Genomic DNA, 18,730 nt, shown 5'->3' on the forward strand with positions numbered 1-18,730 from the left:
GACGCAGAGAAGAGACTGCTGCTTCACAGAGGAAACAAAATGGATACTGTTTGAGAAAAGTCATTGAACAAGTTGGAAGCTCCTTCTCTGGTGCAAAGACAATATCTTCATTTGAAAAAAGATGTCGATTTGCTCAAAAAGCTGTTCATTTTTGAGTTATGGAATAAGAAGGAGATGAATTTCTATGAAGATAAATCGAAAAGAAAAGAAATATTTTCAAAAAAACTGATGAACAAGCCAAAACATTGAAGTATATGAAAGATGATTGCGTCTCATGAAAGAGATGAAAGTGCTATTTTGAATTGTTAACGAAAGAGCATTTCTGGGAAAAATGGATGAAACTTCTTATTTTTTTAATCAAAAATTCTTTTATAGTTCCATATGTTTTTCATTTTGAATGTTGTTCAATAACAATAAGCAATGAAATGTTGAATTTTTCTTAATCTTAAATTTCATAAAAAAAAAAATTCCAAGATAAGAAGTTTTTATCTTTTTGTTACACAACAAAGAAGTTTGTTCAAAAGAAAGAAAGTCTTTGAAAAATCAGAATGAAAAATCAAACGGATGAAATGAAAACAAAAAATTAATAACAAATTGTCATTTTGTCCAAAATGGCTAGAAATCAACAGTTATCAGAAGATAAAAAGGCAAAAAAGTTAAATTTTAATATGATATAATACCTATTTTGAATTATTATCACAGTATTGGCGGAAATAAATCTTATTTATGTTTTTTCACTCTATATTATGGTACCGGAATGATCATTATTTTTTGATCTTTTTTGATCAATTATCAATAAGTCACTGACTGACTTGAAACAAAATTTCATCTTAAGTCACAAAGGCTTAGTTTTCATTTTCCAGGTCTGCTTCCAACTCTAACATTTTATGTGACTTGGCGTCACGTCAATGACTTCAGTGACGTTTTAAATTCCGATTTTGACTTAAGCGTCAGAAAAAAATAATTACGTATTATTTGATAAAACATATTTTCGAAATTTTATTTGTCATTATATTTCGAAAAATAAACAGTGTTTTTAAAAGATGCAAAATTTTAAAAAATAAAACTTAAATAATTCATTGATTATTATTTTTGATGTGAAAATTTGCATGACGTCCTTCAAAAATCGAAAAGCACACGTCAGAAGTCACCACGTCACGCAGGGTTAATGTTAATATTTTCATAATAAACTTTAATTTCATATAATTCAAATAAAATTTTTCTTATCAACACCCTTCATGAAAAATTTTTTGATCAATCATCAGAATTTTTTGTGATGTCAAAAAAAAAAAAAAAAAAAAAAAAAAAAAAAAAAAATAAAAAATAAAAAATAATTTCAATTCAATCTTTAAATAACTTTTGTAACATTTCTCATATCAAAATTTTAATTGATAAAGAAACTTTTAATTTTCATATAAATATGGAAGAGAAACTGATAATTTTTTTTTAACTAATTGCGATGTGGTGTTTGAACATTAACTGGAACTGTTTTTATTTTTGATCAGTTGCTACTTTTCAAAAAGACTGAAACATTTTTAAATATTTTGTTTCTTCACTTTATCAAAATGAAGCGAGATAAAAAATTGAATATTGACAGGGGAAAAATCAAAAAATGTTCGTTTGATTGCGAAATGATGAAAAAATATAAAAATACATTTGAGTGACAGAATAAATTTATACTCTTTTTTTCAAGCATTCACAAAATAATCAGAAATATTCAAAGATAGCGCATAATAAAATTGTTTACTAAAAAAATCAATTAATTCATGAAAGCTTGGAATGATATCTTCGTATCCTTTTTCTTCCATCTTTTCAAACATTTTCCTTTTCACTTCTTTTCTTTTTGCTTTTTCCATTTCATTATCTGTTTTTTCTTTCAAGCGATTTGAAACATTCGCAAGGAATTGTAAGCAATCATATACTATATCTTTATCCACTGTTCGTCGCTTAATCTCCTCTAAAATGAGATCGATGGCTCTTCCTTTCAACAAGTCATCAATTTTCACATTTCCTTTTTCGGCTGCTCCTTTCAATAAAAAAAGGCTGTTAACGTAAATATCTTTGAAACCATCTCTTGATGCTCGAAGTATCTGAACAATGCTGCTGATTAAATCAACATATTTTTCATTCCAAATTTTGCACGAGAAAAAATATGACCTTATTATTTCAAGCCACTTTATCAAAATCAGAAGTTCTTTTGCTTCTTTTCCTCGTTCCTCTTCTTTTTCTCTCTTCCAATCAATATTTTTTATCAGTTCTTCCAGTTCTTTTGTTGCATCTTCGATAAAATGCATCTTATTCACAATCACTCCTTCCAAACCTTCTTCGTATTCGAATTCGTTCATCAAAAACTGCCACGCTGACTGATAGGCAAGTTGAGTGAGATTGCGATGCACCTGATGATATTTGATGATTTCTTTGATTTCAGTCAAAAACAGCTCCTGCTCAATTTCCTAATAAAAAAAGAAAAAAATGCAAAAATATCAAAATGGTAAAAATGCTCTCAAACCTGATATCCAGCATTGCCCAAGACAAGAAGTGCCATTTCCACTTCTTTTTGAGCTTCCTCGTTTTCCTCTTTGCTCAAAGCTACCTTCAGAAGGCAAGAAACACATATTTTTACCGGTCATCACTGATAGCACAACCTTTTTTGTGCAAGAATAAATAGCACTCACATAGATCAACCAGAAGCTTTTCATCCTTTTCTTCTATCATCATCTTTTCTTCAATGATCATTTCCTGAAATCGATTGCTCAAAAAAGAATAATTAAATGCAAAATCATAAAAGCATTTCAGCGTTTGGCAATATCCAACATGCTTCACCAACAAAATTGCGCTTCCCCTTGACAATATCTTTTCATCAATCATTTTGTTCAATGAATCAAACAGCTCTGTCGTGAAAACAGACTTGAATTCTTCTTCACCCATCTCTTCCATTAGTTCATTCATATCTTCAATTTTCTGTCTTTGCTCATCAGCCGAGCTGTTGCTCAACTTGGAAAACAATTCTTCAAAAAACAAATAAAGAAATAAATTTAATCAAAAACAATTCAAGTATAATAATATGCATATACCATTGAACATTTTTGTGTTGTCTGTCTCCTGCATTTTTGAAAATTTGTTGCATTCAGAAAACAACATCATTAAAATCATTCATATTGAAAGCGCGTATGTGTGGATAAAAGAAGTTTGTGAAAAACAAAAAACTCAAAAAGACCAGAGATAAATATGTGTTTATACTGTTTTTTCTTCAGTTGACATTCTGGCAAAGGATTATGAAGATAAACAATGCTTTTTCTATTTCTCGTTTTTTGTAATGGATTCAATGATCATATTTTTATCTTTGAAATGGAATATTTATCCACAGATTGAGAAATCAGCAAGTGAACATTATTTGCAGAACTAGAAATATTATTTCCTGTGGAGATAACAAGAAACGAGGCAATGCAATATTTTTGAAATTCTGCCTGATGATTTTTTGTAATTTGATGGTCAAGGGAAGACAACAATCTATTTTTAGAATGAAATTTTCTATTTGCGTTCGCTTTATATTTTTCTATGAATTGTGAAGATGTTTCCATCCTTATCCTCTTCGAAGTCGTGATTCAGACAAATTATATAAAATGGACAATTTATTCTTTGCAGAGCAGAACAGAGAGGAATCGAGTCAAACGTTATCTTACAAATATATTAGAGCCAGAATGTATTTTATCATAAATATTTATGTGACTTATTATGGACTTACCACACAAATGATAGAAATGCGATGAAAAATGAATTTTGATGGAGCAGAAATCAACAGAGTTGGAAGATATTCAAGACAAAAAGGAAGAATGATAGATTTGCCCGAATAGGGAACCTTTTTTAAAAAGAGGAAGAGGATATTTTCAGAAAAAATTGTTGGAAAGATTGGAGCAAATAACTGAAACAGGAGATTGAAATTGGTTGGGACAGAGCAAGACGCATTTCTTGAGATAAGAAGGACAGAGCACTAATTTTATGGACCGAGGAAAGGGGAAGAATGGCACTTGATTGCTTGGCTTAAGAACCAAAAATGAGTGAAAAACGGACAATTTGGCGTAATACAAGCAGCTTGGGGTGGATAACAGACAAAATTGATTTGAGTCATTTTTCAATTACCTTTGCCATTACGTCATCAAAGGGTTATCCATTGAAGCAGAGAACGAGGCTGTGATGTTGAGGTTATGTTCGACAGAAAATATCCGACATTAAAGATCTTAAAAGCCTCTTCTACACCTTCAGCCTCATCGTTTTCTTCATCTCCATCTTCATCCCCTTCATCTACTTCATCCTCTTCATCGAATCTTCTTCAGAATTATTTTCAAATGCACCTCTTCGACAAATGAAATTATATTTTTTTTCCTTCTTGGTCATATCATTTTCTTCTTCTTCAACAACTTCTTCTTCATTTAATGAGAAGGAAGCATTATCATCAGTGTTTTTCTCCTTCTAATTGAACTATCTTTTAATTCTTCAAATGGAAGCTGAAGAGAAGAGGAAAGAAATATGTCATTTTGATAAGCTGAATAAAAAATCTGAAAAATTTCATTCGAAAAATTGGAAAAGGAGCTTTGTGTTCGCTTTTGATGAACAGAGAAAGAAAGTAATTGGAGAAGAAGAAGAAGAAAGAGAAAGAAATGAGGATAAAAAGAAAGAATATCACAAAGATGATGAAAGAAACAGTCAAAGGAATTTCACAAAAGAACAGTGGAAATGCTATTTTGGATGAGACAAACAACAGATTTCATTCAGATGGAGAAGGGGAGGTGCAGCAAAAGGATCCAAAGAAATGGAAGAAAGAATGAGAGAAAGGGTTTTTTTATTGGGAGAATCAGGAGGAAGCGGGGAATATATTTGATTATTTCTAAATTAAATATCATAAAATAAGCGCTTTTCACAAGAAAAAGAAAAATCTGACTCTTTTTGTTTTAATTCTGCTCCATTTTTTATTCACTTTCAATTGGAAACAATAAAATATAAATTTATTCTTCAATGCATTTTATTCAAAAAGTACTTCAAAGAATCTCTTCAAAGATACTTCAAAACGAAAGAATGACTATAAAATACAAACAAGATAATATATCATTGAACGAAGGCAATGAAAAACAACACAATAACCATCTCTATTTTCCAATTATCTTCAAGAAAATTGCTTCACAATTCATTTAGAAAACAAAGAAATCTTTTCTTTAATTGAATAAATAATAATAGTGTTGAAAAATAACCTTTGTTATTCTCTTTTTTAAAAAAAATTCAATGAATTTCAAAAAGAAAACAAAAGAAAAGAAAAAACCAAAAAACATAAAACATAAAAAAATAGACGAATTACACAGAAGGACAATTAAGAAAGTCATTCAATGGATTTTTTTTTTTAAAAAAAATGCAATTTCAAACAAATTAATTGAGAAAATAATTCTCAGCTTTCATTTAAAAAACAGAAGCATAAAGGTGCTAATTAGTTTAAAAAAGCATGAAGAGGGAAGAAAAAGAAATAAAAATTTAAAAAAAAATTATTGTTTCAATGCAAGCATAATGAAGAGATTCCTCAAAGATAATCTGTTGATATTTCAATGAGAAAAATCATTTAGAAAAAAAAAAGGAAGAAAAGAAGAAGAAGAAGTTGAGTTGATGTTTTCTTTTGAAAATCAGAAAATAATCAAAAAGGAGAAGAATCACGTTTTCTCAGAAAGAAAATGTTTAAATAAAATTATGAAATAAAATTAGATAAGATAAGACAAGATTAGAAAGAAAGTGTGATAAGACAATAATAAAAATAATCTATTTTTGTGTGTGTGTTTATTCTTGTTTTTGTTCTTCAAATGAAATTTCTTCTTCTTTGTGACTTTTTTCAATATAAATTCAATTCTTCTTTCATTTTTCTTTTCTTTTCTTTTCTTCTTTTCTTTTTATGGAATCTTTCAATTTCTATCAATTTCTTTATTAATTTCCAGAAAAATCGTCTTTTCTTCAAATCTTTCTCTATTTTTCTTTCTTTCTTTCTCTTTCTTTCTCTTTCTTTCTCTTTCTTTCTCTTTCTTTCTCTTTCTTTCTCTTTCTTTCTCTTTCTTCCTTTCTTTCTCTTTCTTCCTTTCTTTTTTCTTTCTTCCTTCCTTCCTTCTTCTCTCTTTTCTCTTTTCTCTTTCTCTCTTTCTCCTTCTTTCTTATTCCATCTCATTCAATTTGTTTTTATTCTAAAATTTTGTCATTTTGCTCTTCATTTTTCTTCTTCCTCCTCGTTTCCTTCATTCTTCTTTGATTTCTTCTTCTTTTTCTTCTTCTTCTTTCTCTTCTTCCTCATCTTTTTCATTTTCCAATTCATCATTCTCTTTTAAATGTGTTGATTTTTTTGCTTTCTTTCTTTTTTTCCCTTTCTTCTTCTCTTTCTCTCTTTCTTCTTCTTCTTCTTCTTCTTCATTTTCATCTTCATTGATCTCTTCATCTTTCATTCTTGTTTCTTCATTTTGTTTGTTTGATTGCAATGAAAATGTGTTTGTTTCTGTCACAAATTCTTTCAAATTCACATTCATTTTGTTTGCTTGCAATTCTTCTTTATTCAAAATTGAAGAAGAAGAAGAGGAAAAAGAGGAAGAGGAAGAATAAGAAGAAGGATAAGAAGGAAGTGATAAAGCCTGACTTAATGTTTCTTCAATGAATTCACTTCTAATTCCTTCTTTTCTCTCATCTTTCTGAAAATGTCTGTCAGATTTGTTATTTTCGTGTGTTGTATCGTTCAAATGCTGAATGGTTGTTGTATTTCCATTTGAATTTGATTTTATTATCACTGGATTGTTTGTTGTTCTGTATTCTTCTTCCTCTTCTTTTTCTTCTTCTAGTTGTAGTTCTAATTTTAATTCTCTTTCTCCTTTTCTTCCTCTTCCTATTCCTCTTCCTTTTTTCCCCTCATACAATCCATCCTCTCCTTCTTCTTCTTTTCCTCTTCCTTCTTCCTCTTCCTTCTCCTCCTCAACATTCACCCACCTCTTCTTTGAGCTCTTCTTCTTCTCAGCAAAAAGAAGAACAGAAAATACAACCACAACCACAACAATCATACAAGCTAACACAACAATCACAACAATATACCAAGGAAATGCCTTTTCTCCTTTTCCTTCTGTTTCCTTCTCTTCCTTCGGATTCTCTTTATCTTTATCTTTATCTTTATCTTTATCTTTATCTTTATCTTTATCTTTATCTTTATCTTTATCTTCTTCTTTTGGCTCATCTTTTTCCTCTTCCTTTGGCTTCTCTTCCTCTTCCTTCCTCTTCAAATACTTCTCATACGCATCTTCTGGCTCTGATTCTTCATCTTTTGCTCCCACAATCCACCCAGCTGTTGAATTGCCATAATCATTCGCAAACTCAAATGCGTCTTCTCTTTTGCAGAACTCATCAAAATCTGGCGCAATGATGAACAGAGAAGATGTTTGCGAGCCAGCTGTGTTTGAGCTGTCTATCTCCAGATTGTTTGCTGCGGGAAGCTGAATATTCGATGCTGCCTTTGGCATCTCAATGTATATTGCCCCAACTTTCCCATTCGATGCTGAACAAGATTTGAATGAGCATTTGTCGTTTCTTCCAATCGCGACTGTTGATTCTTCTGAACTCAAAGAAATCTCCAAGCCAGCCACATCTCCATTCTCTGAGTTCACTTCCTTCATGCTCAGCCCTTCAATGCTCACTGTTGAAGGTGAGCTTTCGCCATCTTTAATGGCAATCGCTGCTCCATTTTGGACATTCACATTGCTCACCTCCACTCCATTCAATGAAATTTCATTGACTCCTTCAAAATAAAATGGCGAAATCGAAAACGAAACACAAATTGAATCATCTGCACATGAAACATTGTTCAATGTTACTTTCCCACTTATAACCTTCACTAGATTGCCTGCAACAGAACTGTCTCCATCAACACATGTGCCAATTCCTCCTCCTGTTGATGATTGTGCTCCAATTCTGACAAATCGGCAATTGCTGATCGAAAAAGACGCTGACCTTTCATTTCCAAAAATCAAAGTTGTCCATTTTGAACTTGAAATTTGAAAGTTGAACGCCAAATACTTGAATTCCACCTCTTTTTCGCACGTGAATAAAGCACTTGAAGCTCGAACATCGCAATCAATAGCCACTTCTGCATTTCCCTTTCCATTGCTGTTAACTCCTTCAATGGTTATTCCCTTTTCGTTGCTAATTGTCATTTCTTCTGCTGAAAATGGGTTGTCGTCTTTTACAATCTCCATGTAATATCCCTCTGGACTTGGAATTCCATTCAGTTTGCTGAATGCTCCTTTCAATGAACTCAATGGCGAATTGCTTGTCAATCCGTCTCCTGTTCCTTTGTTCTTTATAAATAATATAACAGATTGATCTAAATACAAGTACACAAAATCGAAAAATTTATCTGTTTCATCAATACATGCTGCAACATTCCACAAATTATCTCTTCTATTGTAATTAGCTGCAAAACTCTTCTTCATTTCTGCTGCTAAATCTTCAAATAATAAGTCATTTGCCATGCACAATAACAGTCCAGTGTCTCTTTTTGACTGACCTTCTCCGACTGTGCATTTGTCAAATATCAGATTCTTTCCATTTTCGGGCCATTTAATCTGACTTGCTGATGTAATAGCTTTCATTCGCAGATATAATGCAGAGCTATATTCAAAATCAGTATGAAATGAAGAAAAAGTTGTGACACCTCCATCTCCAACAGTAAATGTGCTTTCTTCGTTACCAGTTTTGAAAGCCAAAGCCATGCGAAAGCCGTTTATCTCCGAAAATGTACTCCCATTCAATTTAACATCACCTTTGATGCCTTCCATGTCAACGTTCATATCGACAACTGCTTCTGCATGTTTAACACCATTTGAATCAGCAATTAAATCAATTTTCTTCAGAGCCAAATTAGACAATATCACTATTTCACATTCATATGTAATAAACAGTTCTCTCTTCGTTGAAAATGTATTTTCTTCATCTGCGCATTCAACCGAGTCCATCGTCAATGATCCTTGATATTGGTAAACAAGTCTACAATCAACCACGCTTCCATCTGCTGGTCGAATAAATTTGCAGTTGCTTATTGTCAAGCTTGTACGTTGTGCGTTTATCAAAGCTAATGAAAATCCTGATTGGCTCGCTTCATTATCCAATGTTATTGGAACGTGGAATGCCAAGTATTTGAATTCCACAGGACAATTGCAATTAAATAGATCTGAACTTTGATGCACTTCACAGTCTATTTCCACTTCAGTATTTCCACTTCCATCACTTTTCCATCCTTCAAGTGTAATTCTTGTCTTTTTTCTTGCTGTAAAGACTTCCGCAGGAAATGGATTTTCATCTTCAACAACTTTCATGTAGCATTCTGTTTCATCACTCAGGAGTATGTATGCTAAAAACAAACTTTGTTTTTCCTGGCCAATATCCAATCCGCTGTTGGAATTGTCCCCGCTTTGCTTGACAAACACTGTTGTAATTGGCTGTGATGGCTCGTCTAGCGAGTAAATCGATTTTACAATTTGGAAAAGAATTAATCCCCAAAACATTCTTAAAAATACACTTTTTTCAAATTTTCAATTTTGATCAATCATTGTATAAAATGAAAATTGATTACAAAAATATAAATAAATCAAAAAACGAAAGCAAATGGAAAAAATTATGATTGTTCAATGAAATAATAAGCACTTTATTTTAAATCCGAAAATGACTAATTTTAAGAAAAGAAAACTGAAAAAAATCTATTTTTTGAAAAAAAATCTAACAAAAGAGTTAACAAGAACATGTAACAGCTCTTCATCTTGTTGGATTCCTCATTGTTCAGATAATAAGAATACACATATTTCAGATCAGTTTTTCTTCGAATTCTCATTCTTCTCTTTCTCTTTCTTTTCCTTCTTTTAATTCTTCTTCTTCTTTCTCTTCTTCTTCATCATCATCATCTTCTTCTTCTTCTTCTTATTCTTATTCTTATTCTTATTCTTCATATTCGACAGTTATATGAAGAGGATATATTTTATCTAATAAACATCTGAAAGCCTGTTTCCAAAAGTCTGTTTTGATAAACTTCTTCTCTCTCATCTTTCTTCCAATCAAAAGCAACAGCACATCACATGGAACAAGAAAGATACCAGTGATTAGCCCAATAATTGACAAGAAGCACAATTGCTAACAATTAATCATTCTTCTCTTCTTCAATTGTATATCCAGTTTTGTCAAGAAAATCTCTCAAACATTCAATTAAAATGAATAACATTTTAATTGTCAAGAAAACTTCCATTCAATTTCTTCTCTTCTTGTTGAGAGATGCCACTTAATGGGTCATGTCACTTGAAGTGATAAAAAGGCATGATGATATGTACTGAACCACTCAACAACCTTCAGCTTCTGGAATTGCGCTTTCTACTGACCAAGCAGTGCTTGGGAGTGGGCCAACAATATCCTCAAGCAATACGAGTTCACCATCCTCCACCTTTCCTTCAATTTTTTCGCAACCTTCATTGACCACTGAACAAAGCCAGGAAAGAAGACAGACCTCTGAAACTGAGATAGAAAGCGATGGACAAGAAATTGTAACGTCGGATGTTATTTTTTCATCAGTTTTTAACGCTGAACCAACAATTTCACTTTTCGATGTGAAATTGTTAAGATCCGATATCGACGAAATATCAACATTTTATAATAAGCTCGATTTCAACCCTGTTGTAGGTCACAGTCCTCCAACAGCTGTGAGAACGGAATATTGGTATAGAGATGCATTAGAAAAAGCAGGGGAACAAGTTGAGAGATATCTATTCCCTGCTTTCAAAGCTATTTTGTTATCAATTCAAAATATCAAGAAGAAGGCCGAGACTGCTGAAGAAGTTGCAAAAGACGCCTTGATGCTTATTACACAGGCAATGCAGGAAGCTAGAAAGATGCGAATTCAAGGAAGATATGGATTTACAGCAGCAAGAAAGATGGAAGCTGAGGCGACTGGTGGATTGCTTACGAAGAGGCAACAAGATATATTGGAGGAGACAATACTGGAATTGAAACAGACTCAAAGAGCTGCAATTGACAGTAAATTGACATGAAAAACAGATGATTATCATAGAGAAACACATCGAGCGGTGCAGTCAAGAAGTTTCAGCGGAAGGCAGTTTTTTCGGAGGTGGCCCCGGACGCCAGGAAGTCAGTATCGCTTCAGAAGCTCCCAGAGAAGAGCAGGGGAGACTTGGAAGAAGGGTGCTTCAAGACGTTCCGGGGGAGACAGGAAATATTAATGGAGACCCAAGAGAGGATTGGAGGCAGGACAGCTCAGTTTTTGGAGGAATGGGACAAAATCTAAGGAGGAAGCCTTATAAGACTGGGCGCACACGCTTCATGGATAAACAGAAAAGCAAAGGAAGCACTGAGGAAGAAATCTTGGGAGGATGGAGCTACGCGCATGAGCATGGAACAGCGATTGGCTTTCAGAAACGTGTTGAAAGAACAACTGGAGACAAACATTGTCAGCGCAATACCTCCAGAACAGGTCAGCTTTCGGAACAATGTCTTTCTCATCAGGAAGAAGTCAGGCGCCTGGCGCCAAATCCTGGATTACCGTCATGTGAATGCTGCAATGAAAAAGTCGCATTTCAAATCCGTAAACGAACAGATGGAAGAACATTTGATAGAAAAGAGAGACTTTGCGATAACATTGGATCTTTCCCAGGCGTATTTCTTATTACAAGTATCCGACTTCCTGAAGCCGTTTCTTTGTTTTTGGTTCGAAGAACAAGACTATGTTTTCGAAGCCATGCCCTTCGGCTTTACAGATGCCCCTCGGTTTTTCACAAAGATAATGAGGAAAGTGACAGCAGCGATAAAGGAAAAATGGAAAGTCAGAGTGGTTTCTTTCTTGGACGATCTTATTCTGTTGCACTAAGACAACAGCTTACTGAAGAAAAATTCAGAAGAAGTAATTCTGTTTTTAAAAAGACTAGGATTACTCATCAACATAGAGAAATGTCAGCTGGAACCAACACAGAAGTTTGTGTTCTTGGGGTTCCTTTGGAACACAGAAGACTTTTCAGTTCAATTGAGCGAGGAAAGGCGTTCTTCTCTCAAAGCGATGTTGAGTCAATGGAAAGTGAAGGCAATAAGAGCCAAAACAGTTCGAATAAAGGATTTTGCCTCAGCAATTGGAAAGCTCAGCGCAGTAAGATTCGTATACCAGGATGCGTCACTTCACCTTACAGCTCATCATCGTCTCCTGCAGAGGAACGTGAAGACATACGGATGGAGCTGTGTGATGAGGATGAATGCTTCAGTGTTGAGGGAGATTCAGGAGTGGCAATGGATATTGAGCCGGAATCGACAGAGAATATTACAACCAGTGTTTATTCCCCAGGCTGTGTTAACGACAGATGCTGCGGAAACAGCATGGGGTGCAACATTCAGAGTGAACAACAACATTATGGATTGGCACGCCAAGTTCCCCAACTATGTCCGAAGCCAATCATCCAACTTCAGAGAACAACTAGCTGTTTTGCAAGCGCTTCGCCATTTTTCTCGAACAATTCAAAAAAACAAAATAACTCGTCTATTGATTCGTTCGGACAACAGCTCAGTTATCTACAACGTGAATCGTTGGAACGCAGGCAAGAATCTTCGTCCAGTGCTTCGCAAGATATGGAAATGGGCGGAGGCGAGGAATCTGACAATAAAAGCACAACATCTCCCAGGAAGAAAGAACCACAGAGCGGATGCGCTGTCTCGATTGGAAAGGGCAGGCGAATACGAAATAAAGGACGAAGCACTCAAAGAGATTCTTGCACAGTTGAAAGTGAAACCGACTCTCGATGCTTTTGCATCGGAACACAATCACAAAGTGGAAAGATGGTGTGGAGTGGGCAGTCCAATTGCCGAAGACGGATTGACAGTTTTTTGGAGCAATGAGTGTGTTCTTGCTCATCCACCGATACCTCTGATTCCGATGGTAATACGAAAGGCTCTGATGGAGAAAGCTCGAGCGATTATACTCCTGACGAGCTGGAAGGGTCAGAATTGGGACATCCTTCTTCGAACGAGCAGTTATTACAGCTTGGAATTGAATTACAGCTCCAAGATTCTTCAGGAGGGGCAATGGATGAAGAAGACGGGAGCCTGTCTTCCTCCAGGGAAGATGAAAGTAATCCTGCTGAATCCATCAAGGAGAGAGGTGAAGCCTGGTGGCTGCATGCCCTTCACGAAAGAGGTGTCTCCTTGGAACTCGCAGAGGAATGCAAGGCTGGAATTTCAAAGACAACATGGGATGGATATTTATTCTGTTTCGCGCACTTTTCAGATCAATGGAAGAAGTGTGCCCATGGACATATTCCAGACAACTTACCGGACTGGACCATCAAATGTGCGGATGTATTTTTAACAATGAAGAATAGAGGATTCAAGGTTTCAGTTATACAGATGGAAAGAGCAGCTGTGTCATTTTATTCAGTTCTTGCTTTCAATTCTGCATTGGGAGATATTGCAATCATCAGGATCCTATTCAGAGCATTTCGAAGAAACGACATATCAAGAAAGAAGATGGCTCCAGAGATTTGGAATCCGGATGTTTTGTTAAAATACTTCACCGAGTTAGGCCCAAACAACAAGTTATCTTTCAAGACATTAACAATGAAGGTTATCACCTTAACAATGCTCTTCTCTGCCTGCAGATTTACAGAATTGGAGCGTGTCAACATGGAGAACTCTCGGTTTGAAGAGGAAGGTGTATATTTGGACACAGTGTTGAAAACATCACATACACGGTCAGAGATTGCAGTTCCTTTTCTGCCCGATCTCCCACTTATTTGTCCAGCTTCTGCAATTAAGGATTTGTATTTCCTGGTAAAACAAAAACAGAACAGCAACAAACTTCTGCTCAATACTACAACATTCGAGCCGCTGACTGCTTCGGGTATCCGCAAGTTAGCTAAGGAGGCAATGAAGCTGACAGGAGTTCCTCAGAGATTCAAGCTGTACTCTTTAAAGGCAGCAACCTTGTCAACATTAACAATGGCAGGAATCCCGCCTTTACAGATTGCTAAGTTTGCAAGGCTATCGCCGAAGACAAACACTCCAGCTAAGCACTATTTCAGGACTAATCTGGCATCGTCGATGGCACAAGAAATTGCTGGAACAATGAAGGCACAGAAGACTGGTGACTGCGAGAGGGATGAAAGGCTGATAGTTAGTGATGAAGAGGAGGAAAAAAGAGAACAAGCCAATGAAGGAACTCTTTCGGAAAAGGAATCCATGAGTGAAGAAATTGAGGCTTCTATGCAGGAGTTAGTGGAAGATGTGAAAACGAAGACTGTCAGGCTGAAGAGGACAAAAGGAAAGAAGTGGCAAATTCAAGGAGAGGACGATAGAACCAGTGATGTATTGAATGTTGAACAGCACAAACAAGAAGAAGAAAATGACATTTTCATTATTCGCACAAGGGCACAAGCCAAAAGAGAATCCAAGACATATGATTTCCGCTCCTTCGATCGAAGTCCAAAGGCCAAAGCAACAGCTTCCAACTAAGTTTTTCTCTCAACAAGAAGAGAAGAAATTAAATGGAAGTTTTCTTGACAATTAAAATGTTATGCATTTTAATTAGAAAAGAAAACAAACATTCAATTTCTTCTCTTTGCCCACCCCTTTTGTTACCCAACCCCTTTTGATGTTTTTTCTCTTCTCGCGCCAATACGGTTTTTTAGGGCGCAAAGTATTTGAGATCAGTACATATCATCATGCCTTTTTATCACTTCAAGTGACATGACCCATTAAGTGGCATCTCTCAACAAGAAGAGAAGAAATTGAATGTTTGTTTTCTTTTCTAAAAAAACATCATTTTACTTGCCTTTTGTAGTTTTTCTTTTCTCATTCAGTTTGTAAATCGGCTGAATATGTTCAAAATTCAAACATGTTATAAAAATTACCAGAAAAGATCCAATCGTCACCTCTCCGCACCAGAAAGACCATTCAATCAGTGTTCTCATTGCAAACACACACTGCAAAAATATTCAAGAGACAAATTCAAACGCTTTCCACAGCGCACTTGACGATCGAAATAATCCTCATTGCTTCAAATTGTGATTGTATATCATGTTGTTTATAAATATTGAAGAAATAATCAGAACAATAAGGTTAAGAATTGCCATTAGAAACCCTTAAATCGAAAAGAATGAACCAGAACAACTGCCTTCAAATCTCCGATGAACCTTTTGAACTTAAGTTTAATAGCAATCAAATATTGTTATGCATATTGAAGTCAATGGGATAAATAAAATAGAGAATGAAAAGTTCACAAGCCAGCACAAAAGTTAAATACACATGGTACAGCGCAGAAATCACTCCTTGAAAAATCTCCGTTCCCTCTGTGTTTATAATGAGCGATGCCAAATATCCTGTGCATCCTATTATTACAAACGAAACGTTATTTCATTCTAAATATCCAAGAGACGTTTCATCTGGAAAACCAACGCACCATCAAATGTTTGAATTTTTAGATTTTTCAGTCAAAAAATGATTGTGTCACTATTAGAATAGCGAAATAAAATATAAATCACAAAGGAAAAAAGTGAAAGTTGAAAATCGCAAACCAAAGAAACTGTATTCACTTTTTGTGTGGAAACTTCAACTCGAAAGAAACTATGCTTAACCATCTGAAGCACAGTTAATTCTCATTCGAAAATCTCCCATGGTAAACTCGGATGTTTCATTTGATGAAAAAGAGTGTGGAAACGGAAATTCAGCTGGTTATTGAAAGCATTAGTTTTCTTCAAGTGAATATCCAACTGTAATTCCATGAGATATCGAAAACATAAAAATGTTTTTCTTAACTTGCTACAATTGAAATAATTATTCTTTTTGGAAGGACATTTGAAAAAACACTTTCTGAATGATCCATTACAGTTAATTGCGTTTGTGGAATTATGAAATAAAGATAAAACTTTTATTTTTTGAATCAATAAGAACAATATTTTGTAAATCGGTATGACCTGAAAATGTGGATTTTTCAGAAATGTTTTAAACAACATATAATGAACTGAATAATGAAATTTGACAGTCTCATCAGACATGATTAAAGGTGAGTGGTGAGTTGTTCGTTTTGTTTCTTTTCATTGTTTTTTTTTTAACACATAATAAAAATAAATTGAATATTTCATTTGAATGGACAATTATTGTTTATTTTTGAACGTTAAAATAGAAAAATACAGATATCGCACAAAATACAGAACAAGATCGATTTCACAATAACTGCAAAAGGAATAATTCTGACAATTTTCCTCAAAATATATCTCATCAACACAAACTCAATTGATGTCCAAAACTTTCAAAACAAACTCATTGGGATTCAAAAAAAAACTGTTTTTAAAATCTTGGAGAAATAGGATTTTGAGTTTCTCCGAGATTTGAAAAACAGTTTTTTTTTTGAACCCCAATGAGTTTGTTTTGAAAGTTTTGGACATCAATTGAGTTTGTGTTGATGAGATATATTTTGAGGAAAATTGTCAGAATTATTCCTTTTGCAGTTATTGTGAAATCGATCTTGTTCTGTATTTCATGAAATATCTGCATATTCGAAAGAAAAAATCAATAGTGGGCATTTGTGAATAAAACTTTTTTTCATGATTTATGTGATTATTTTTTGTATTAAATATTTTCTATGTAAATTTTCGGTTTTATTATTTTTTTGAATATTCAAAAATGTACATAGAAAAGAGGTGGATCTATTTAATTATGATTCCACATTTTTTTCTAATTAAACTTTTGCTTTTGTGATAACTTTTATGTATTTAACATTTGGAAAGAAATTTATTTGGCGAAATACAAAAAACTTTCAAATTTTCAACATTAATGAAAAAGTTATGATTCCAAAAATAATCACTCATTTCATTATTCAAAAAATCTCGAAATAATAAATTTTTGCTTCATGTGCTTAATGCTGGAGCGTTTCGAATCAGTTTTTTTTTAAAAAAAAATATTATTGTTGATAAAGAACAAACTTTCATAAAAGTTGAAAGCAGAAATCAATTCACATTTATAATTGCTTTCATATTTCTTTTTGTGTAAAATACGGTTGCTTGTGGAAAATCTGAAAGTGGGTGATTAAAAATTGTAATATTACACATTTATGTGTTTTATATATTTTTTTTTGCACAAAGTACAAAAAATTGAAAAACTTTTAAATTTATAAGACTTTCTCAGAATATTTTCAAATTAAATATGACAACCTTTGTACATGAATTTAAAAAAAAAATGAAAAAATAAAAATAAAAAACATCTTCGTATATTTTGTCTCACACACATTCAAAAAATGAATCCATTATTTTCCATTATTTTTTGATCACAAAAAGTTAATAAAAAATTCATAATATTTCAATAAAAATGCCTGAAGTGAAATATTTAACCTTATATCTTTTTGTTCATGAAATACTTATTATTATTATTTTTATTATTAGGTTTACCACAAATTTTTGATCTTCAAAAATGCTCTTGGAAGATCAAAAACTTTTTCATGATTATTAAAATATCATGATAAATTTCTGAGAATGAAATATTTGATAAACAGAAAATGTGATAACTTTGAAAACATAGTGAAAAAAACCAACAATCTGATTTTATTGAACTTGACAAAAACTAAATAAAGAAAAAAGGAAAAACTATTTAGCTCAGAAAAAGCTTTCGACATGATTTTGATCATTCAATTTTCGAGAACAAAAATACTGTAATTCTCATAAATTATTAATAAATGGGGCAAAAGGGGATTATACGGCCAGTAATGATTTTTTTCTTGAAAACACCTAAAAATGTATCGAAACTGGGCTTGAAGAACTCATTAATAAAGTTCAGTCTATAAATTCTATTCAAAAGTTAAATTATCTATGAACGTAATAAATCTTAAAGAGATAATAATCTTTGATCAAACCCATCATTTAACTTAATCATGTTTTCTTTTTGGTTTTTTTCCCCTATTAACTAATTTTAACAACAGAACTCAATGAATTAGGGTTTATCCTAAAAGAAATTTCATTTTAACTTCATTTATAAAGATATTAGGGCTTCAATACGAAAATAATTTTTCTATCATAATTCAAAAATTGATAAATTATAAGTTTCTTCAAAGTCAAATTTATTAACAAAAATAGACTTTATCTTCTGTGCACTAATGATTTCCTGGTAGGAATATGAAAATGAAATCGTTCTGATATGAATTTTCACTGGTCGTATCATACCCATTTGCCATAAATGGATGTGATCGCTTTTTTTCCCCGACGTTGTCTTTCTTGTCTATTTGCACAAGTGATTTATCATGTGAATCACGTTTTTTGAAAAAAATCAATTATCCCATATTTATATATCGAAATAGAGAGTTTTCGAAGAAATTGAGAATATTTGTTGTTGCGGATTTCCGGTGGAGGCCGTTAATGAGATTGCTATGCTGTATTTTTTTTGGACTAACATTGTGCTTTGCATCTGTTTCAGATTGCAAAGATAGTGAGCAGTTTCTGGTGTTGAATGTTTTTTTTGATTTGCAAATCAACATAGGTCCAGACATCAGCAATGCGAGTGTGTCTTTAATCTTCATAAAGATTTTTTTTGAAATATGTGCGTTTATGTATTTTTCAAAAATAAATTTCAATCTTTAAAAAGAGAATAATTCGCAAAATGCTCTTCTTTCGCATTTCACACTGGACAATTCGTCGTTAGCGACATTTCA

The 18,730-nt window shown here is 33.3% G+C and overlaps 3 protein-coding genes across 3 annotated transcripts; 1 reads left to right on the top strand and 2 right to left on the bottom strand.

Annotated features, from left to right (window-relative positions):
• Positions 1–2,029: 2,029 nt before the first annotated feature.
• On the bottom strand, positions 2,030–2,736 carry MONOS_8091 (uncharacterized protein; the record flags this gene model as incomplete). The annotated part of the gene is made up of 4 exons (XM_067878473.1): positions 2,030–2,103; positions 2,321–2,453; positions 2,510–2,593; positions 2,686–2,736. 4 exons carry the CDS (start codon positions 2,734–2,736, stop codon positions 2,030–2,032), a joined length of 342 nt encoding a protein of 113 aa, XP_067722242.1.
• Positions 2,737–6,126: 3,390 nt separating this feature from the next.
• MONOS_8092 (uncharacterized protein) lies at positions 6,127–9,563 on the bottom strand (the record flags this gene model as incomplete). Its single annotated transcript, XM_067878474.1, has 1 exon — positions 6,127–9,563. One exon carries the CDS (start codon positions 9,561–9,563, stop codon positions 6,264–6,266), a length of 3,300 nt encoding a protein of 1,099 aa, XP_067722243.1. The 3' UTR covers positions 6,127–6,263.
• A 774-nt stretch (positions 9,564–10,337) lies between these two features.
• On the top strand, positions 10,338–14,547 carry MONOS_8093 (uncharacterized protein; the record flags this gene model as incomplete). The annotated part of the gene is made up of 4 exons (XM_067878475.1): positions 10,338–10,372; positions 10,664–10,992; positions 11,111–12,919; positions 12,989–14,547. 4 exons carry the CDS (start codon positions 10,338–10,340, stop codon positions 14,545–14,547), a joined length of 3,732 nt encoding a protein of 1,243 aa, XP_067722244.1.
• Positions 14,548–18,730: the final 4,183 nt, after the last annotated feature.

This window comes from Monocercomonoides exilis (assembly GCF_001643675.1).
Source record: "Monocercomonoides exilis strain PA203 chromosome Unknown scaffold42-869251, whole genome shotgun sequence".
In the NCBI taxonomy this organism is placed as follows: Eukaryota; Preaxostyla; order Oxymonadida; family Polymastigidae; genus Monocercomonoides; species Monocercomonoides exilis.